We start from the raw sequence: 21,979 nt of genomic DNA, 5'->3' as shown, positions 1-21,979 counted from the left end.
GGGTGTTTGTATTGGGGGGGTAGTGGTGTTTGTATGTGGTAGGGATAGGGGTGTTTGTATTGGGGGGTAGAGGTGTTTGTATTTGGGAGGGATGGGGTGTTTGTATTGGGGGGTAGAGGTGTATGTATTTGGGAGGGATAGGGGTGTTTGTATTGGGGGGTAGATGTGTTTGTATTTGGGAGGGATGGGGTGTTTGTATTGGGGGGTAGAGGTGTTTGTATTTGAGAGGGATGGGGGTGTTTGTATTGGGGGGGTAGTGGTGTTTGTATGTGGTAGGGATAGGGGTGTTTGTATTGGGGGGTAGAAGTGTTTGTATTTGGGAGGGATAGGGGTGTTTGTATTGGGGGGTAGAGGTGTTTGTATTTGAGAGGGTGGGGGTGCTTGTTTTGGGGGGTAGAGGTGTTTGTATTTGGGAGGGATGGGGGTGTTTGTATTGGGGGGTAGAGGTGTTTGTATTTGGGAGGGATAGGGGTGCTTGTATTGGGGGTTAGAGGTGTTTGTATTTGGGAGGGATGGGGTATTTGTATTGAGGGGGTAGAGGTGTTTGTATTTGGGAGGGATAGGGGTGTTTGTATTGAGGGGGTAGAGGTGTTTGTATTTGGGAGGGATGGGGGTGTTTGTATTGGGGGGTAGAGGTGTTTGTATTTGGGAGGGATGGGGTGTTTGTATTGGGGGGTAGTGGTGTTTGTATTTGGGAGGGATGGGGTGTTTGTATTGTGGGGGTAGTGGTGTTTGTATTTGGGAGGGATGGGGTGTTTGTATTGTGGGGGTAGTGGTGTTTGTATTTGGGAGGGATGGGGTGTTTGTATTGGGGGGTAGAAGTGTTTGTATTTGGGAGGGATGGGGTGTTTGTATTGTGGGGGTAGAGGTGTTTGTATTTGGAAGGGATGGGGTGTTTGTATAAAGAAGGTAGTGGTGTTTGTATTTGGGAGGGATATGGGTGCTTGTTTTGGGGGGGTAGAAGTGTTTGTATTTGGGAGGGATAGGTGCGTTTGTATTGGGGGGGTAGATGTGTTTGTATTTGGGAGGGATGGGGGTGTTTGTATTGGGGGGGTAGTGGTGTTTGTATTTGGGAGGGATGGGGGTGTTTGTATTGGGGGGGTAAAGGTGTTTGTATTTGGGAGGGATGGGGGTGTTTGTATTGGGGGGTAGTGGTGTTTGTATTTGGGAGGGATGGGGGTGTTTGTATTTGGGATTAGAGGTGTTTGTATTTGGGAGGGATATGGGTGCTTGTTTTGGGGGGTAGAGGTGTTTGTATTTGGGAGGGATGGGGGTGTTTGTATTGGGGGGTAGAGGTGTTTGTATTTGGGAGGGATAGGGGTGTTTGTATTTGGGGATTAGAGGTGTTTGTATTTGGGGGGGTGTAAGAGATGTGTGCAGAGGTTCATATAATGGAGACCGATTTGGGTGAAATGATATCATGACTTTATTGAGCTTGTTCCTTTATCCAGGCAAAACATACAAAAACAACAAAATAACAAACCCCTACCCCTTTGTAAGGGCTAACTTACTTCCCCAGACCCTATCTGCAGGACTGGAGGGATATTCCCATTACCAGCCTATTACCCCAAAGTCTCAGGAGGTACCTTAAGCAGGTGCCCTCCATGTCAGTCTCTGGGAGGTTCCTGGGTCCTCTGTGTCCAGGAAATATAGGTCTCTGGGTGTCTTGATCTCAGCACAGCCTTTGTGCTCAAGACAATGTCTGTGTGCAGGCTTCTCTGCTTTCCTGTGTAAGCCCAATTGTGAGCTAAAGAATCTCTCTCCTGTTTCTCACATCAGGCTTTTCTAGTCCTAATCAGCCAGGTGGAGTCTGGTTGATTGCCTGTGTGCAATTAACCAGCACACTGCTGCATTTAGAGGCAGTTTCTCTCCAACATTGATAAGTCCCTGTTACATACCTCCCGTTTGTGGGAAGCTTGGGCTTACCACGGCCAAAGCCCATCCTCCCACTCTCACTAGATATATCCCTGCGGCTCGAATGAGAGTGGATGGAGAAGGAGAACCCTCAGTCCCGCTGGGATTAGAGCCGTTTCTCCAGGTCAGTATTGTCTCCTCAAGAAGGTGCTTGAGCTCAGCACTCTTCAGTCGCTCGAGGAGGACTTTTCCTTCGTCTGACCACTCGGTCACGTATTTTCCCCGCTGTTGGGCGATCCTTTCTTCCTTGAGTTTAGGGTGACCACCTGCATTGGTTTCTGTAGCCATATTCACGGGTGGTTCAAGCTGGGCGGAGTTTTTATCCATACCGATTGACTCCTGTGGCGTCTCAGTTTGGTAGTTACCTAGTGTTGTACCTGTAGAGGTATGAACACCGAAACAGTTCTACCTCAAGCTAGCCAAAGACTGTATCTTTCTAACGGCTATCTTCATTGTGAGGAAAATGGCTTGGGCCCTGGGGCCACAGTAGCATAACTGTATTGGTATTGCACTTCTCAGTCGTAATTCGTTTTTTCTTTCCTGATTTGTGTGGAAAGCCGATCGTAGTACTGAGATGCATTGTAGGTGCGCTTATAGCAACGCACAGCTTGCTTGGTTGCAATCTAGAACCTATATCTGGATTGAATCACACCAGCAGCTTTCTTCATTTTTTTTGTAGTATCTTTGCTGCAGACACTTCCTAACATTTGACTGGATAAGATTACACACTGCTTCAAATGTTCATAATTCTTCCTTTGATGTTGCATTATCCATATGGATTGGAGAAGGCAGGCTGCTGTATTCTGGCTATTTAGCTGACGAGTTTTCATTCCTCTGTAGGCAGCCTGTATGGTCAGCGCTGCAGAGCGTTTGCGCATCTTTTCCATGGACTCCAATTTAGCACTGTCCATTCCTTGTAACCCTTGCTCAGGTCTTGCAAAGCCTCTGTAAGCGTACTTTTGAATTCTCTATGATGTCCGGAATCTATTTCTACTATCCAAGACTCGTGCCATTTCATGGTATCACTTAAAGAGCATTTCATGAACAGCCATTTGAGTTTTCAGCTCTTGAAGCTGTCCTTCTGCACTTCTTTTCCCACTCAATGCAGTTGCCAGTTCAGCTTCTTTGGAGTTGAGTCGCGATTCTACATTTCCCAGTAGACTCAGAGCAAGGCTTAAATCTGTTTCCTTTTCTCTATTTCTGACCTGCAGCTGCTGGTGCTCCTGCTGGACATTGTCCAACTCCAGCCAGGCCCTCTCATTGCCCATGTGGTCCAGTGCTACGCAGAGAGTATGAATTTCATTCTGCGACATGTCCACCTCTGTCCGGACACTGTTGACCTCCTCGTGTGAGGCATTCAGTTCTATTCGGAGAGTATGAACCTCATTCTGAGAGACTTCCACCTCTCTATGGCACTTACGAACCTCTTGCTGAGAGAGTAATCTCTTTCAGTGCCTCCTCATACTTCTGTTTCAGATTAGCAATCATTCTATCAGATTGGCTCTCCTTTTCATCCATGGTGGTAATAGTAGCGTTTGCTGTCTTCATCTCAGTCATCCGGTTCTCTAAGTCACTACGTAAGCGACGCTCCATGTTCATCACTGTCCCACAGTCAAAGGCGATTGAGAACAGATCACTATGTAGGCTGGCATTAGCTTCCATCTCCTGTTTCAATCATTTGCAGATCAGATCACAGTTATGCATGGCAGCCTGCAGTGCATCTTCAGGGCTGGTCAAGGGATCGTCACGCACTGGTTCTGGCTCCGCTTCCCTGGTCTGGTCGGTTTAGGGTTCCTCATTGTTGGCACCGGACAGACACTTCTTTGGGTTACATGACTTCTGCTTTGAGCCCTCTGGATATTCTGTCCTCTGTGTGACGAATCCTCCATTTTCTCTGGGCTGCTGGGCATCTCGGTCCCCCTTTTCCTCCGCGGGATCTGCGGACGTGTCTGTTCCTTCCACGGTAAGTGAAGAACTGCTTTTCTTTTTCTGCCATTTTGTTTTGGACGACTCCGTCCCATCAGGGATACTGGGGTCTCCGTCTTTATTTAAAACTTCAGCAGCTTCACTATATCTGCCAGGATTTTCTTTCTGTTGCATTAGCTGGCAGGAATATTCTGGGTCATAGAGACCTGTTTGTTTAGGCACATCCACCATTCTTGGGGTGTATGTGATTGTGACTCGGTTCAAGTTCCCCATTAGAGATATCTTCATCCTTCTCCGTATCCTCATAGGACCGGCAGGGCCACTCTTCCATGGGGTCGGGTTCATTACAGGAATGTCACATCTTGCCCTCCATTTTGGGGCAATCAGGTGCATTTTTCTTCCTGACCTCGGGAGGCGCTATTGAAGCTGTTTTCTCTGTATTTGCTAGATCCCCAGCTGGTAGTCCTACAGGTGGTCAGACTTTGCTTGCAGAGTTCGTAGCTCTCACAGGCGTCTCTGTAGACATTTTCTTCTTTACTGTGGTAGGTTCTGAGACATCAGCTGTACTGTGCACACATTCCTTCCCATAAGTGATACTGGATGCACTTGCTAAGAAAAAGTTCTGCATTTTTCTTGTGACCACAGCGCATTGCTTGCTGCTGCAGATCCTTGGCACGTTGAAAAAAATATTCCTCTGGCTGCTGCCCTTTTTCTGGGGCCACATAGGATCGCCCTCATCATCCGAATAAGGTCTGAAGGGACACTGCTCCGTGTAGATGAGCTCTTTACACCAGGAACACATTTTCTTCCCCATTCTTGCAGAGTCTGTATTTGACTTCAGCTGGGCGGCCATTTTAAAATCCAATGCAGGTTTTTTTTTTCCACAAGTGGTGGGGTAGACTCTGGTCACAGCATCAGTCCCTTGTGTGGGTCACTGTCTGTCGCAGTCCTCCCAATCAAACTGTGGCGTTGTGGCTTTCTTCAGTGCAGTGTAGTTTTCCTGCCTGGATGTGAAGCCCTTTCATTCTGGTGTGTGTCTCAGGGAGCTACGCCACCATCGGCTGTGTCCCCACTCACCTTCACTGCCACGGGCTAGTCCGCGCCGCTCACTCCCGCCTCCTCCCACGCCGGGCGATCACCGCTGCACTGGCGCACTCGTGCGCCTTCGCTTCTTAATAGTGCCAATCACGGACGAGCACGGTGCGCACACGCACTCTAACTAGATCCACCTCCTCACTCAATTTGGCCCTCGGCACCTGCACCCTGCCCTACCACAGTCCTCACCTTGCACACTCATTGGGCGCTCTCTCCTATATATGCTCAGCTGCCCCACTGGCAAATCGGCTGAGCATAGTTCCAGTTGCGTTGCACTCACCTCTTCTCCGTCTCCACAGTCTTGCCTTGTCTTGCTGCTTACCTTCCTGTGTACCGATCTGTCTTTCCACGACTATCCACGCTTCTCCAAACCTGACCTCGGCAAATGGACTACAGCGACTCTGCTCTCTCCAAACCCAGACACGGATAATAGTACCTGCAACGTTCCATACCTCTCCTCCCCGACCCGGCTACCCCGACCAACTCTACAATCGAGAAGCGCCCCAGTGGCGGTGGGTGGCGTACTATCCTTTCCCACCTCAGCACCGTGGTCCCGTCTTTTTGTGGTGAGCACAGCGTGACATCTGGTCACTTCTGCACATGATTTCTGTATGCAGGCAAAAGCACAAAAAATTCAAAAGCAGTCTCCGGGGCCCCTTTAAACTTCAAGGGCCACCTCTCATCCCACTTCTGATGCCATATGTAAGAGATATGTGCAGAGGTTCATATAATGGAGACCGATCAGGGTGAAATTATATCTTGTAAAACATACAGGACACCTACTGTACAAGCTCATATTGAACCCCAAAAAAACCCTTGTAGGTATCCTGTATGTTTTACAATTCTTGTTCAGCTAGTCTTAGCTGATTGGAGGGTGGCAACCTCCTACCTAATTGAAGCTCACCCCCTCCCACATTTAAATGGTTAAAAGCTCACTCCATAGCATCTCCCACTCTCAGGGGAACTTGCTTGCTTGCAGTATGATTGTGACAAATCTAATACAGAGTGCTTTTCCTGGTAATGTACAGGTTAATAAAAGCTTCAATCAGACTTAGAACTATGCATCTAATTTTGACAGATTTATTATAAATCATTCTTCCTGGTAATGCACAGGTTATTAAGAATTTATATTAGTGTTAGGGACACTTGAGATGTGGTCTGCCGTGTAGTGGCTCAGGGGCTTACAACAATTTGGCCAAAATGTTAAACTAAAAGGCCATTTTATTTAATAGATATCTATACATATATATTTAGGCACTGTACCGTGTATAAGTTTCACTGGATGTGCACTGAGCTCTGTCTGTGTTTTATGTTCTGTCTCTGGTTTGAAATTCGATCTTGGCTTTATTGAGCTTGTTCCTTTATCCAGGCAAAACATACAAAAACAACAAAATAACAAACTTCTATCCCTTTGTAAGGGCTAACTTACTTCCCCAGACGTTATCTGCAGGACTGGAGGGATATTCCCATTACCAGCCTATCACCCCAAAGTCTCAGGAGGTACCTTAAGCAGGTGGCCCTCAATGTCAGTCTCTGGCAGGTTCCTGGGTCCTCTGTGTCCAGGAAATATAGGTGTCTGGGTGTCTGGATGTCTTGATCTCAGCACAGCCTTTGTGCTCAAGACAGTGTCTGTGTGCAGGCTTCTCTGCTTTCCTGTGGCAGGAATCACTCCCCTGTTTCTCACATCAGGCTTTTCTAAGTGTCCTAATCAACCAGGTGGAGTCTGGTTGATTGCCTGTGTGCAATTAACCAGCACACTACTGGATTTAGAGGCAGTTTCTCTCAAACAGTGATAAGTCCCTTTTACAGGGCGGTAGAGGTGTTTGTATTTGGGGGGGATCGGGGTGTTTGTATTGGGGGGGGTAGTGGTGTTTGTATTTGGGGGTTAGAGGTGTTTGTATTTAGGGGGCTTAGAGGTGTTTGTATTTGGGAGGGTTTGGGGTGTTTGTTTTGGGGGGGGTGTTGGTGTTTGTATTGGGGGGATTAGAGGTGTTTGTATTTGGGGGTTAGAGGTGTTTGTATTTGGGAGGGATCGGGGTGTTTGTATTTGGGGTAGTGGTGTTTGTATTTGGGGGGTTAGAGGTGTTTGAATTTGGGGGGGTCGAGTGTTTGTATTGGGGGGTAGATGTGTTTGTATTTGGGGGGCTAGAGGTGTTTTTATTTGGGGGTAGAGGTGTTTGTATTTGGGGGGGCTAGAGGTATTTGTATTTGGGGGGACTAGAGGTATTTGTATTTGGGGGGTAGAGGTGTTTGTATTTGGGGGGTCGGGTGTTTGTATTGAGGGGTTAGTGTTTTTTTGTACGTGAGACTGAGAGATGTTTCTGTTTTGGTTTCAGGAGGTGAGCGGGACACATTGGACTTCAGCAGACAGGTGAGGTCCGGGACCCCTGCAGATTTCTTTTAATAAACGCTCACGAGGCAGGAAGATTATGGAAAAGTCTGAGGTGTTCTGCAGCAACGGCACAAGCCTGCAGTTATATAATAAATAATAATAATAATAACTTTATATAGCGCTTCAATAGGACTCAAAGTGCTTCCCAGTAACAAAAGGGGAAAAGAAGAAAACATTTAAGGTTATAAAAGAGACCACACACAAGGAAAGATTTCATTACGGGACGGGACGGTACTATAGCTATTAAATATGGGGCAGGTTGTGGGTCAGTAATGAAATGCCTGGGTAAGCAGGTCGCTCCTGAGCCTGTTTCTATAGATTCCCGGAGAGGGGGTCTCTCGCGCTGTACGTGGCAGACTGTTCCAGAGAGTGGGAGCAGCGTGGCTAAAAGCTCGGGCGCCAAAGGAAGTCAGGGGGATTCTGGGAACTGTTAGGAGTCCTTCATCTGCAGATGGAAGTGAGCGAATGGGAGTGTAGAGAACTAGACACTCTCTCAGATAGCTGGGACTCTGGTCATGTAGTGCTTGGAATGTCACCAACCAATCTTTAAATAAATTCATCATTTTATAGGCAGCCAGTGCAGAGAACAGAGACCAGGTGATCCCCTCCCCTCCCCCCCCCCCCCCCCCCACTTCTGTCTGAACAGGAAAGCTTTTATCAAGAAGATATGGAAGGAAAGTAGGGGGGGGGGACCTCTTTGTTATTTCATTGGCTCACATTCGGACGTGGGAACTTTCTTCAGGGAGCAAGTGGGAATGATGCACTGTTTAAGCTACTTAGTAGGGAGTCTCCTTGAAGAGTTGGTAATTGTTATATCTCTCTGTGTCTAGACAAGTCTTTCTCCCCTCCCACCATCCCTCCATGTCCTGTGGTTTTTTTCTCATTCTCTCCTTTTCCAACCTCCTCCGCCTCTCCTCTCTCCCCCCCCTGGCTCTATGGATCACAGTTTCAGTAAAGAGCACGCCCTGTGTGTATTTTTCGGGTGCTGTTGCAGCCAGCGCAAGCTCAGGCACGTTGAGTGTTATCTTACATTTGAAGTCTTGTGGGATCAGATACAGTCAAGCACAGCAAAGATACGACGTCCGTGCCTTATTCATGCCATTGTCACGTCCGTGGTTAAGCTGCAGATGAGGATTCTGGGTAATGACTTGCCGATACACTCATGGATTACCTATCTTTGCTGCACTTTTGAGAGTTACCCACCATGGCTGTGTCTGGTTTGCAACTAGTACCGGCTCCACCATACAGAATCAGTGACCAAAATCCAAATGATGAACCCAGTAAGATTAAAGAACTGTCTTTGAGGGGGTCTACTGATTCTGCCTTCCGCATCACAGGCTTAGCTAAACAAGCTGTATAATGAGAGGTGGGCGAATCCGCCGAAATCCGTTTCCCTGCATTTTAAATGATGTGTAAATGACTTGCTCAGTAAAGTACCAAACTTGTTATTCTCAGTGGGCCTCCTCATTATGTGAAGCTCACTGACAAGACGTAGAGACGCTCCACAGAGATCTCAATGATCATTATTCTAATTACTGGTCCTCGTTTTCTACTGTACCAGAGTATGGTAACATGTACTTTTTGTTGTGGTCTTCACACCCCTACTGTACTGTATGTATATACAGTATATTACTTATATAGCGCTACCAATGGTCTCAGCACTTTACAAAAGAGACAACACATTACAGGGAACAAGCGTAAAATCAGAATATAGAAAAAATAAATCCCTGTCCCGGAAAGCTTACAATCTAAGTGGTATGTTGGGAGACTTATAGAGGCAGCAGGTGAGGGAATAAGTGCAGTAGATGGCAGTGCCTGGCCTTGATGGTGGGTAGGTGCAGTAGACGGCAGTGCTTGGCCACCATGGTGGGTGGGAGTGACTGTGGGTGTGGGACAGTAGCCATGAGTGCAGGCTATTGGGGTACTTCATTTAAGAGATGAGTTTTAATGTGAGTCTTAAAGGTGGGGAGAGTGGGTGCTGGCGTATACTGTGTGTGTGTGAGAGTTCCACAGGTAATGGGCAGTGAGGGAAAGGGTTTAAGGTGAGATAGAGCAGTCGAGGTGAAAGGGGCGGAGAGGAGACAGTTATGGGCAGAGCGCAGGAGATGAGCAGGGGCAAAACAGGACATCAATGCTGAGATGAGCAGAGACTGTTTTGTGAGAAAGTGAATTTATTCTAGCAGCAGAGTTTGGGATAGTTTGCAAAGGAGAACCTTGCGAGGCCGGGAGGCCTGTGAGCAGTATGTTACAGTAATCCAGGCGGGAGAGGATACGGGCAGGCATCGCAGCTTTAGCAGTAAATTCACAGAGGAAAGGGCGGATGTTGGCAATGTAACAGTAGAAGTGGCAACATGTTTTAGCCTGAGCGTGAGACTGAAGGAGAAGAAAAGGGAGTCAATTTCTGTGCTACAAATTATTTTAGCATGGTGTACATTAATAACAGTAGTAATAAGTATTATTATATTTATAAGGCTCCACCATATTCTATTGTCCAAAAGAGATACAATTACAATATACCAAAATATTACATTAACACAGACTGGTATTATACACAGAGAAGTTAGGGCGCTGAAGAGCTTACCCTCTAAAAGGCGGAAGGTGGTGGATGCAGGGTGAGGGTTCTGTGACTGTTCAGTGTATGTTTAATAGTGGGGGGCACAGGAGGAGGGGTGAGGTCAGGCTTCTTTTTTAGGGACCCTTTAGGCAAGTTTCTCTCTCAGCAAAGAGCAGAGAGGGTTCATTAGCCAATTCTGCTAAAATAATGCAAACAAACAGCACCTGAATTTCATTACCACCCCACAAAGAGCTTTAAAATAGGGTTGGTATATCAGTGATACGCTAGAAAGTCGCAGAGACGGTGAAACTGGGGGGATTTTGGACGTTTGCAGCTGGTGAAAAAGATTTAAACCTCTTCATACAAGCCAACAGCTAATATCTGACTTGGAAATCACCATAACACCGACTCTCGTGAAAATGGTGCTACAAATGTTGGTGAATATTGGTGCAAGTATTGTCGAATATTTGTAAAGAAACAAAGGGTGCTAGATTACCACTTATATAGACACCCCCCACCCCCCACACAAGTCAGGTTTTCAGGATATCCCTGCTTCAGTACAGGGGGCTCAATCAGTGGCTCAGTCTTTGACTAAGGCAAAAATAAAAACACACCTTAACAGATAAAAGTTTTAAAAAAAAATGGATGCTCTCTTGGGCCCTTATTCACTAAATGGTGCTGTGCTTTAGCACGCCCTAACACCCATTCAAATCACTGGGAGATAAGCTCAGCACGTTTCAGTGAACAGGGGCTTCTGTACTTCCTGCGAAAAACACACAAAAAAAGAATCCAGAAATCACATAAACACAAGGTTTCACACCAAATGTAACAAATCAAAACAAAGATTAACTCCCATGAAGAGCAAAATACTCCAATATATATAAAATATGCAAAGAGAAATGTCTTCCTATTGCAGTCAATTGATGGCCATTTCCAACGTCCCCGGCATGTTCCATAAATCTCTCTGTTTTCCCGCAGAGGTGGAAAGGATCATATCAATGGGAACACCGTCTCTCCTCCGGCACCTCACTCTGCCCTCCCAAATTGCTTTTTCTGTTTACTGTTTCCTCACTCCTTGGTGAACGTCTCTGTTCTCTCCATCCCCACTGCCCACATACTTATTTATACACCTCTCTCCCAACAACTTCTTTACCCATCAATAAAAAACACCCACACAAATCCTCTACTCACACCCTCTATCTACTCCTTCCTGCTGCTGGGGATCTCCCCTAAGCCTGAATGAAGCCAGACATACACACCTGCTCTCGCCCACTCCTCCCTGTCATCTCTTCCCCTGAAAATGATGTTAACCTTCTGATTTAATACTGACTAACCTTAAAACTCGCCCCACAAATCAAGCATCCCAATAACCTGCACTTATGCTACTGTCCCATAGTCACTGTCACTCCTACCACCCACTGTGACCAAGCACTGCCACCTACAGCACTTATTCCCTCACCTGCTGTCCCTGTAAGTTTCCCATCAACATCTTAGAGTGTAAGCTCTTCCGGGCAGGGATTTCCTTTCCTATTGTCTGATTTTGCTGCACTTATCGAATTATTATAATTCCCTGTACTGTATTCTTTGTGCAGCGCTGAGCTCACTTTTGGCGCTATACAAATAAAGACATACAATACAATACCCACCATACAGCTGGTATAATGCTGTATATAATATTCTCCTCAGAATCCCTAAATAAATGTCATATCCCAAACACGGATGTCACACATTTACACATTCCCAATCTCTTGCTGCGTTTGCTGCGTGTGACATTCTCTGGACAATACGCGGTACGGCTGATACATGTGCCAGTGTGCTCACTGCTTATCCAGCTGCGGCATGTGCCAATGTGTCACACACAGGTTCTATCGTAAACCATCTACTTCCGTCTGCACAGTGTTCCTCGTTCCCTGCTGCACGTCTGGCTGCTTCCCCATGATGAGAAGGGACATCACTGCGCCAGCTTCTCAATATTGTTCCACGGGGGTTATCCACTAAAGCAGGGGTGGCCAACTCCAGTCTTCAAGGGCCACCGACAAGTCTGGTTCTAAAGATATCCCTGCTTCAGCACAGGTGGCCCAATCAGTGGCTCAGTCATTATGAATGAGCCACCTGCGTTGAAGCAGGGATTTCCTTAAACCTGACCTGTTGGTGGCTGGGGTTGGCCGCCCCTGCTCTTAAGCTCCAAAATTAGGGGGGAGAAACCCAGCGTCAGATGTATCAAAGGGAAAAACTATTCTCAGCGGGATTCCTTCTCTTTGACCGATCTGGTGCTATTGTTGCACTGCTTTTGCTCCAGTTGTGCAGCCCGGGAGACCCCAGCGACCCTTTTGGTGCTATAACTCCGAGGTGCCGGATACGCTGCTTTTCTTGGCCGCGGCGCTCCCGGAACTTTGGATTGATCCCTGTAGGGGATTCAGTTCAACAAGCTGGGTCCTGTCCTGTTTGAGGTGTGGCTGTCCCGGAACGGCCTGGGGGGGTGAGGGGAAGGGGGCCCCACTTCTGTAGTTTGTTGGTAAACAAGCAAAGACGCGCGTGTAACCCTTTCAGTGCTAGAAAGTACAATGAGAATGTTCATGATTATGGTGCAAAGATTGTGACCTGCTGTGCAAACACCAGAGGACAAAATGCGCCGTGCACCGCAGCGCAAAGTCTGCACCGCAAAGTCTGCACCGCAGCGCAAAGTCTGCACCGCAAAGTCTGCACCGCAGCACAAAGTCTGCACCGCAAAGTCTGCACCGCAGCGCAAAGTCTGCACCTCAGCGCAAAGTCTGCACCGCAAAGTCTGCACCGCAGCGCAAAGTCTGCACCGCAAAGTCTGCACCGCAGCGCAAAGTCTGCACCGCAGCGCAAAGTCTGCACTGCGCAAGTTTTATAGGTGCACTGCTGCGTAAAGTCTGCACTGCGCAGGTTTTATAGGTGCACTGCCATGTAAAGTCTGCACTGCGCAGGTTTTATAGGTGCACTGCCGTGTAAAGTCTGCACTGCGCAGGTTTTATAGGTGCACTGCCACGTAAAGTCTGCACCGCGCAGGTTTTATAGGTGCACTGACGCGTAAAGTCTGCACCGCGCAGGTTTTATAGGTGCACTCCCGTGTAAAGTCTGCACGCGCAGGTTTTATAGGTGCACTGCCACGTAAAGTCTGCACTGCGCAGGTTTTATAGGTGCACTGCCGCGCAAAGTCTGCACCGCGCAGGTTTTATAGGTGCACTGCCGCGTAAAATCTGCACCGCGCAGGTTTTATAGGTGCACTGCCGCGTAAAATCTGCACTGCGCAGGTTTTATAGGTGCACTGCCGTGTAAAGTCTGCACCGCGCAGGTTTTATAGGTGCACTGCCGCGTAAAATCTGCACTGCGCAGGTTTTATAGGTGCACTGCCGTGTAAAGTCTGCACCGCGCAGGTTTTATAGGTGCACTGCCGCGCAAAGTCTGCACCGCGCAGGTTTTATAGGTGCACTGCCGTGCAAAGTCTGCACCGCGCAGGTTTTATAGGTGCACTGCCGCGTAAAATCTGCACCGCGCAGGTTTTATAGGTGCACTGCCGTGTAAAGTCTGCACTGCACAGGTTTTATAGGTGCACTGCCGCGCAAAGTCTGCACCGCGCAGGTTTTATAGGTGCACTGCCGTGTAAAGTCTGCACCGCGCAGGTTTTATAGGTGCACTGCCGCGCAAAGTCTGCACCGCGCAGGTTTTATAGGTGCACTGCTGTGTAAAGTCTGCACCGCGCAGGTTTTATAGGTGCACTGCCGCGTAAAGTCTGCACCGCGCAGGTTTTATAGGTGCACTGCCGCGTAAAGTCTGCACCGCGCAGGTTTTATAGGTGCACTGCCGCGTAAAGTCTGCACCGCGCAGGTTTTATAGGTGCACTGCCGTGTAAAGTCTGCACTGCGCAGGTTTTATAGGTGCACTGCCGCGTAAAGTCTGCACTGCGCAGGTTTTATAGGTGCACTGCCGTGTAAAGTCTGCAATGCGCAGGTTTTATAGGTGCACTGCCGTGTAAAGTCTGCACTGCGCAGGTTTTATAGGTGCACTGCCGCGTAAAGTCTGCACTGCGCAGGTTTTATAGGTGCACTGCCGTGTAAAGTCTGCACTGCGCAGGTTTTATAGGTGCACTGCCGTGTAAAGTCTGCACTGCGCAGGTTTTATAGGTGCACTTCCGCGTAAAGTCTGCACTGCGCAGGTTTTATAGGTGCACTGCCGTGTAAAGTCTGCACTGCGCAGGTTTTATAGGTGCACTGCCGTGTAAAGTCTGCAATGCGCAGGTTTTATAGGTGCACTTCCGCGTAAAGTCTGCACCGCGCAGGTTTTATAGGTGCACTGCCGCGTAAAGTCTGCACCGCGCAGGTTTTATAGGTGCACTGCCGCGTAAAGTCTGCACCGCGCAGGTTTTATAGGTGCACTCCCGCGTAAAGTCTGCACTGCGCAGGTTTTATAGGTGCACTGCCGTGTAAAGTCTGCGCTGCGCAGGTTTTATAGCTGCACTGCCGCGTAAAGTCTGCACTGCGCAGGTTTTATAGGTGCACTGCCGTGTAAAGTCTGCGCTGCGCAGGTTTTATAGGTGCACTGCCGTGTAAAGTCTGCACCACGCAGGTTTTATAGGTGCACTGCCGTGTAAAGTCTGCACCGCGCAGGTTTTATAGGTGCACTGCTGTGTAAAGTCAGCACTGCGCAGGTTTTATAGGTGCACTGCCGCGTAAAGTCTGCACTGCGCAGGTTTTATAGGTGCACTGCCGCGTAAAGTCTGCACCGCGCAGGTTTTATAGGTGCACTGCCGCGTAAAGTCTGCACTGCGCAGGTTTTATAGGTGCACTGCCGCGTAAAGTCTGCACAGCGCAGGTTTTATAGGTGCACTGCCGCGTAAAGTCTGCACCGCGCAGGTTTTATAGGTGCACTGCCGTGTAAAGTCTGCACCGCGCAGGTTTTATAGGTGCACTGCCGTGTAAAGTCTGCACTGCGCAGGTTTTATAGATGCACTGCCGCGTAAAGTCTGCACTGCGCAGGTTTTATAGGTGCACTGCCGTGTAAAGTCTGCACCGCGCAGGTTTTATAGGTGCACTGCCGCGTAAAGTCTGCACCGCGCAGGTTTTATAGGTGCACTGCCGCGTAAAGTCTGCACCGCGCAGGTTTTATAGGTGCACTGCCGCGTAAAGTCTGCACCGCGCAGGTTTTATAGGTGCACTGCCGTGTAAAGTCTGCACAGCGCAGGTTTTATAGGTGCACTGCCGCGTAAAGTCTGCACCGCGCAGGTTTTATAGGTGCACTGCCGTGCAAAGTCTGCACCGCGCAGGTTTTATAGGTGCACTGCCGTGCAAAGTCTGCACTGCGCAGGTTTTATAGGTGCACTGCCGCGTAAAGTCTGCACTGCGCAGGTTTTATAGGTGCACTGCCGTGTAAAGTCTGCACTGCGCAGGTTTTATAGGTGCACTGCCGCGTAAAGTCTGCACTGCGCAGGTTTTATAGGTGCACTGCCGCGTAAAGTCTGCACTGCGCAGGTTTTATAGGTGCACTGCCGCGTAAAGTCTGCACCGCGCAGGTTTTATAGGTGCACTGCCGCGCAAAGTCCGCACTGCGCAGGTTTTATAGGTGCACTGCCGTGTAAAGTCTGCACTGCGCAGGTTTTATAGGTGCACTGCCGCGTAAAGTCTGCACTGCGCAGGTTTTATAGGTGCACTGCCGCGTAAAGTCTGCACTGCGCAGGGTTTATAAGGTGCACTGCCGTGTAAAGTCTGCACCGCGCAGGTTTTATAGGTGCACTGCCGCATAAAGTCTGCACTGCGCAGGTTTTATAGGTGCACTGCCGCGCAAAGTCTGCACTGCGCAGGTTTTATAGGTACACTGCCGCGTAAAGTCTGCACCGCGCAGGTTTTATAGATGCACTGCCGCGTAAAGTCTGCACTGCGCAGGTTTTATAGGTGCACTGCCGTGTAAAGTCTGCACTGCGCAGGTTTTATAGGTGCACTGCCGCGTAAAGTCTGCACCGCGCAGGTTTTATATATGCACTGCCGCGTAAAGTCTGCACTGCGCAGGTTTTATAGGTGCACTGCCGCGTAAAGTCTGCACTGCGCAGGTTTTATAGGTACACTGCCGCGTAAAGTCTGCACCGCGCAGGTTTTATAGGTGCACTGCCGCGCATAGTCTGCACCGCGCAGGTTTTATAGGTACACTGCCGCGTAATGTCTGCACCGCGCAGGTTTTATAGGTACACTGCCGCGTAAAGTCTGCACCGCGCAGGGTTTATAAGGTGCACTGCCGTGTAAAGTCTGCACTGCGCAGGTTTTATAGGTGCACTGCCGTGTAAAGTCTGCACCGCGCAGGGTTTATAAGGTGCACTGCCGCGTAAAGTCTGCACTGCGCAGGTTTTATAGGTGCACTACCGTGTAAAGTCTGCACCGCGCAGGTTTTATAGGTGCACTGCCGTGTAAAGTCTGCACTGCGCAGGTTTTATAGATGCACTGCCGTGTAAAGTCTGCACCGCGCAGGTTTTTTAGATGCACTACCGTGTAAAGTCTGCACCGCGCAGGTTTTATAGGTGCACTGCCGCGCAAAGTCTGCACTGCACAGGTTTTATAGATGCACTGCCGTGTAAAGTCTGCACCGCGCAGGTTTTATAGGTGCACTGCCGCGTAAAGTCTGCACCGCGCAGGTTTTATAGATGCACTGCCGTGTAAAGTCTGCACCGCGCAGGTTTTATAGGTGCACTGCCGTGTAAAGTCTGCACCGCGCAGGTTTTATAGGTGCACTGCCGCGCAAAGTCTGCACTGCGCAGGTTTTATAGGTGCACTGCCGTGTAAAGTCTGCACTGCGCAGGTTTTATAGGTGCACTGCCGCGTAAAGTCTGCACTGCGCAGGTTTTATAGGTGCACTGCCGCGTAAAGTCTGCACTGAGCAGGGTTTATAAGGTGCACTGCCGCGTAAAGTCTGCACCGCACAGGTTTTATAGGTGCACTGCCGTGTAAAGTCTGCACCGCGCAGGTTTTATAGGTGCACTGCCGCATAAAGTCTGCACTGCGCAGGTTTTATAGGTGCACTGCCGCGCAAAGTCTGCACCGCGCAGGTTTTATAGGTACACTGCCGCGTAAAGTCTGCACCGCGCAGGTTTTATAGATGCACTGCCGCGTAAAGTCTGCACTGCGCAGGTTTTATAGGTACACTGCCGCGTAAAGTCTGCACTGCGCAGGTTTTATAGGTGCACTGCCGCGTAAAGTCTGCACCGCGCAGGTTTTATAGGTGCACTGCCGCGCATAGTCTGCACCGCGCAGGTTTTATAGGTACACTGCCGCGTAAAGTCTGCACCGCGCAGGTTTTATAGGTACACTGCCGCGTAAAGTCTGCACCGCGCAGGGTTTATAAGGTGCACTGCCGTGTAAAGTCTGCACTGCGCAGGTTTTATAGGTGCACTGCCGTGTAAAGTCTGCACCGCGCAGGTTTTATAAGGTGCACTGCCGTGTAAAGTCTGCACTGCGCAGGTTTTATAGGTGCACTGCCGCGTAAAGTCTGCACCGCGCAGGGTTTATAAGGTGCACTGCCGTGTAAAGTCTGCACTGCGCAGGTTTTATAGGTGCACTGCCGCGCAAAGTCTGCACCGCGCAGGTTTTATAGGTGCACTGCCGTGTAAAGTCTGCACCGCGCAGGTTTTATAGGTGCACTGCCGCCTAAAGTCTGCACTGCGCAGGTTTTATAGGTGCACTGCCGCGTAAAGTCTGCACTGCGCAGGTTTTATAGGTGCACTGCCGTGTAAAGTCTGCACCGCGCAGGTTTTATAGGTGCACTGCCGTGTAAAGTCTGCACCGCGCAGGTTTTATAGATGCACTGCCGTGTAAAGTCTGCACCGCGCAGGTTTTATAGATGCACTGCCGTGTAAAGTCTGCACCGCGCAGGTTTTATAGGTGCACTGCCGCGCAAAGTCTGCACTGCGCAGGTTTTATAGGTGCACTGCCGCGCAAAGTCTGCACTGCGCAGGTTTTATAGGTGCACTGCCGCGCAAAGTCTGCACTGCACAGGTTTTATAGGTGCACTGCCGCGCAAAGTCTGCACTGCGCAGGTTTTATAGGTGCACTGCCGCGCAAAGTCTGCACTGCGCAGGTTTTATAGGTGCATTGCCGCGTAAAGTCTGCACTGCGCAGGTTTTATAGGTGCACTGCCGCGTAAAGTCTGCACTGCGCAGGGTTTATAAGGTGCACTGCCGTGTAAAGTCTGCACCGCGCAGGTTTTATAGGTGCACTGCCGCATAAAGTCTGCACTGCGCAGGTTTTATAGGTGCACTGCCGCGCAAAGTCTGCACCGCGCAGGTTTTATAGGTACACTGCCGCGTAAAGTCTGCACTGCGCAGGTTTTATAGGTGCACTGCCGTGTAAAGTCTGCACTGCGCAGGTTTTATAGGTGCACTGCCGCGTAAAGTCTGCACTGCGCAGGTTTTATAGGTGCACTGCCGCGTAAAGTCTGCACCGCGCAGGGTTTATAAGGTGCACTGCCGTGTAAAGTCTGCACCGCGCAGGGTTTATAAGGTGCACTGCCGTGTAAAGTCTGCACTGCGCAGGTTTTATAGGTGCACTGCCGCCTAAAGTCTGCACTGTGCAGGTTTTATAGGTGCACTGCCGCCTAAAGTCTGCACTGCGCAGGTTTTATAGGTGCACTGCCGCGTAAAGTCTGCACCGCGCAGGTTTTATAGGTACACTGCCGCGTAAAGTCTGCACCGCGCAGGGTTTATAAGGTGCACTGCCGTGTAAAGTCTGCACTGCGCAGGTTTTATAGGTACACTGCCGCGTAAAGTCTGCACCGCGCAGGGTTTATAAGGTGCACTGCCGCATAAAGTCTGCACTGCGCAGGTTTTATAGGTGCACTGCCGTGTAAAGTCTGCACCGCGCAGGTTTTATAGGTGCACTGCCGCGCATAGTCTGCACCGCGCAGGTTTTATAGGTACACTGCCGCGTAAAGTCTGCACCGCGCAGGTTTTATAGGTACACTGCCGCGTAAAGTCTGCACCGCGCAGGGTTTATAAGGTGCACTGCCGTGTAAAGTCTGCACTGCGCAGGTTTTATAGGTGCACTGCCGTGTAAAGTCTGCACCGCGCAGGGTTTATAAGGTGCACTGCCGTGTAAAGTCTGCACTGCGCAGGTTTTATAGGTGCACTGCCGCGTAAAGTCTGCACCGCGCAGGGTTTATAAGGTGCACTGCCGTGTAAAGTCTGCACTGCGCAGGTTTTATAGGTGCACTGCCGCGCAAAGTCTGCACCGCGCAGGTTTTATAGGTGCACTGCCGCCTAAAGTCTGCACTGCGCAGGTTTTATAGGTGCACTGCCGTGTAAAGTCTGCACTGCGCAGGTTTTATAGGTGCACTGCCGCGCAAAGTCTGCACCGCACAGGTTTTATAGGTGCACTGCCGCGCAAAGTCTGCACCGCGCAGGTTTTATAGGTGCACTGCCGCCTAAAGTCTGCACTGCGCAGGTTTTATAGGTGCACTGCCGCGTAAAGTCTGCACTGCGCAGGTTTTATAGGTGCACTGCCGTGTAAAGTCTGCACCGCGCAGGTTTTATAGGTGCACTGCCGCGCAAAGTCTGCACTGCGCAGGTTTTATAGGTGCACTGCCGCGCAAAGTCTGCACTGCGCAGGTTTTATAGGTGCACTGCCGCGTAAAGTCTGCACTGCGCAGGTTTTATAGGTGCACTGCCGCGTAAAGTCTGCACTGCGCAGGTTTTATAAGGTGCACTGCCGTGTAAAGTCTGCACCGCGCAGGTTTTATAGGTGCACTGCCGCATAAAGTCTGCACCGCGCAGGTTTTATAGGTACACTGCCGCGTAAAGTCTGCACCGCGCAGGGTTTATAAGGTGCACTGCCGTGTAAAGTCTGCACTGCGCAGGTTTTATAGGTGCACTGCCGTGCAAAGTCTGCACCGCGCAGGTTTTATAGGTGCACTGCCGCCTAAAGTCTGCACTGCGCAGGTTTTATAGGTGCACTGCCGTGTAAAGTCTGCACTGCGCAGGTTTTATAGGTGCACTGCCGCGCAAAGTCTGCACCGCGCAGGTTTTATAGGTGCACTGCCGCGCAAAGTCTGCACCGCGCAGGTTTTATAGGTGCACTGCCGCCTAAAGTCTGCACTGCGCAGGTTTTATAGGTGCACTGCCGCGTAAAGTCTGCACTGCGCAGGTTTTATAGGTGCACTGCCGTGTAAAGTCTGCACCGCGCAGGTTTTATAGGTGCACTGCCGTGTAAAGTCTGCACCGCGCAGGTTTTATAGATGCACTGCCGTGTAAAGTCTGCACCGCGCAGGTTTTATAGATGCACTGCCGTGTAAAGTCTGCACCGCGCAGGTTTTATAGGTGCACTGCCGCGCAAAGTCTGCACTGCGCAGGTTTTATAGGTGCACTGCCGCGCAAAGTCTGCACTGCACAGGTTTTATAGGTGCACTGCCGCGCAAAGTCTGCACTGCGCAGGTTTTATAGGTGCACTGCCGCGCAAAGTCTGCACTGCGCAGGTTTTATAGGTGCACTGCCGCGTAAAGTCTGCACTGCGCAGGTTTTATAGGTGCACTGCCGCGTAAAGTCTGCACTGCGCAGGTTTTATAAGGTGCACTGCCGTGTAAAGTCTGCACCGCGCAGGTTTTATAGGTGCACTGCCGCATAAAGTCTGCACTGCGCAGGTTTTATAGGTGCAGTGCCGCGCAAAGTCTGCACCGCGCAGGTTTTATAGGTACACTGCCGCGTAAAGTCTGCACTGCGCAGGTTTTATAGGTGCACTGCCATGTAAAGTCTGCACTGCGCAGGTTTTATAGGTGCACTGCCGCGTAAAGTCTGCACTGCGCAGGTTTTATAGGTGCACTGCCGCGCAAAGTCTGCACCGCGCAGGTTTTATAGGTGCACTGCCGCGTAAAGTCTGCACCGCGCAGGGTTTATAAGGTGCACTGCCGTGTAAAGTCTGCACTGCGCAGGTTTTATAGGTGCACTGCCGCCTAAAGTCTGCACTGCGCAGGTTTTATAGGTGCACTGCCGCCTAAAGTCTGCACTGCGCAGGTTTTATAGGTGCACTGCCGCGTAAAGTCTGCACCGCGCAGGTTTTATAGGTACACTGCCGCGTAAAGTCTGCACCGCGCAGGGTTTATAAGGTGCACTGCCGTGTAAAGTCTGCACTGCGCAGGTTTTATAGGTGCACTGCCGCGTAAAGTCTGCACCGCGCAGGGTTTATAAGGTGCACTGCCGTGTAAAGTCTGCACTGCGCAGGTTTTATAGGTACACTGCCGCGTAAAGTCTGCACCGCGCAGGGTTTATAAGGTGCACTGCCGTGTAAAGTCTGCACTGCGCAGGTTTTATAGGTGCACTGCCGCGCAAAGTCTGCACCGCGCAGGTTTTATAGGTGCACTGCCGCCTAAAGTCTGCACTGCGCAGGTTTTATAGGTGCACTGCCGCGTAAAGTCTGCACTGCGCAGGTTTTATAGGTGCATTGCCGCCTAAAGTCTGCACTGCGCAGGTTTTATAGGTGCACTGCCATGTAAAGTCTGCACCACGCAGGTTTTATAGGTGCACTGCCGCGTAAAGTCTGCACTGCGCAGGTTTTATAGGTGCCGATGCCTTTGAACGCTCACACGGGATAAACAGCTCATTTCCTTGTACTGCAGATTAAAACGGAAGACTTCAGTGAGACGCTACAGCCCGGGGTGCCGCCGCGGCCATGTCACCTATCACAAGCACCCATGATGGGTGGGGGGCAGATGAGTGGGGTAAGTAACACATTTTCCAATGGTCGCTGGGATAAGATCCAATCCCCTCTTAAAGTAAAATGTTTGCTTATTACGTGCAAATGATCCTGCTCCTATTTTATTTGGCTTATGATACACTTATCTGGTAATTAATGTGCTGCCCCTTTATCTCTTTGGCGGATGATGGCAGCATAATTAAAATAAAAAAAACACCAGCAGGAAAAAAGTCCGGATCAACGGTTTGCCTGCCTATACAGCCTTTTGCAAACAGTCTTATTACCAAAAAGAGAGACTGTAAAAGCTTTCCAAAAGTATTTTGTTACGATGGAGACAGCGAAAGTTACAAAATGATTTCAAAATAGTTGCCTGACTTGTGAAAATGGTGTCAGAAATCTAGGGGCCCGGTCTAC

The 21,979-nt window shown here is 49.7% G+C and overlaps 1 protein-coding gene and 1 long non-coding RNA gene across 3 annotated transcripts in view; one reads left to right on the top strand and one right to left on the bottom strand.

Annotated features, from left to right (window-relative positions):
• The window catches only part of POU2F3 (POU class 2 homeobox 3), a 70,729-nt gene that overhangs the window by 30,566 nt on the left and 18,184 nt on the right, over window positions 1–21,979 (top strand). For both annotated transcript variants that reach the window (XM_075604134.1, XM_075604133.1), the window contains exons 3-4: window positions 7,272–7,306; window positions 21,489–21,590. In XM_075604134.1, coding sequence (XP_075460249.1) covers window positions 7,272–7,306; window positions 21,489–21,590 — 137 coding nt within the window. The remainder of the gene's footprint in view (window positions 1–7,271; window positions 7,307–21,488; window positions 21,591–21,979) is intronic.
• Window positions 1–21,979, bottom strand: part of LOC142496978 (uncharacterized) — a 43,469-nt gene that overhangs the window by 18,208 nt on the left and 3,282 nt on the right. The window lies entirely within an intron of this gene.

This window comes from Ascaphus truei, chromosome 6, assembly GCF_040206685.1.
Source record: "Ascaphus truei isolate aAscTru1 chromosome 6, aAscTru1.hap1, whole genome shotgun sequence".
NCBI lineage: Eukaryota > Metazoa > Chordata > Amphibia > Anura > Ascaphidae > Ascaphus > Ascaphus truei.
Note: the sequence above shows the minus strand (reverse complement) of the source record. Positions and strands in the feature narration are given on the sequence as shown.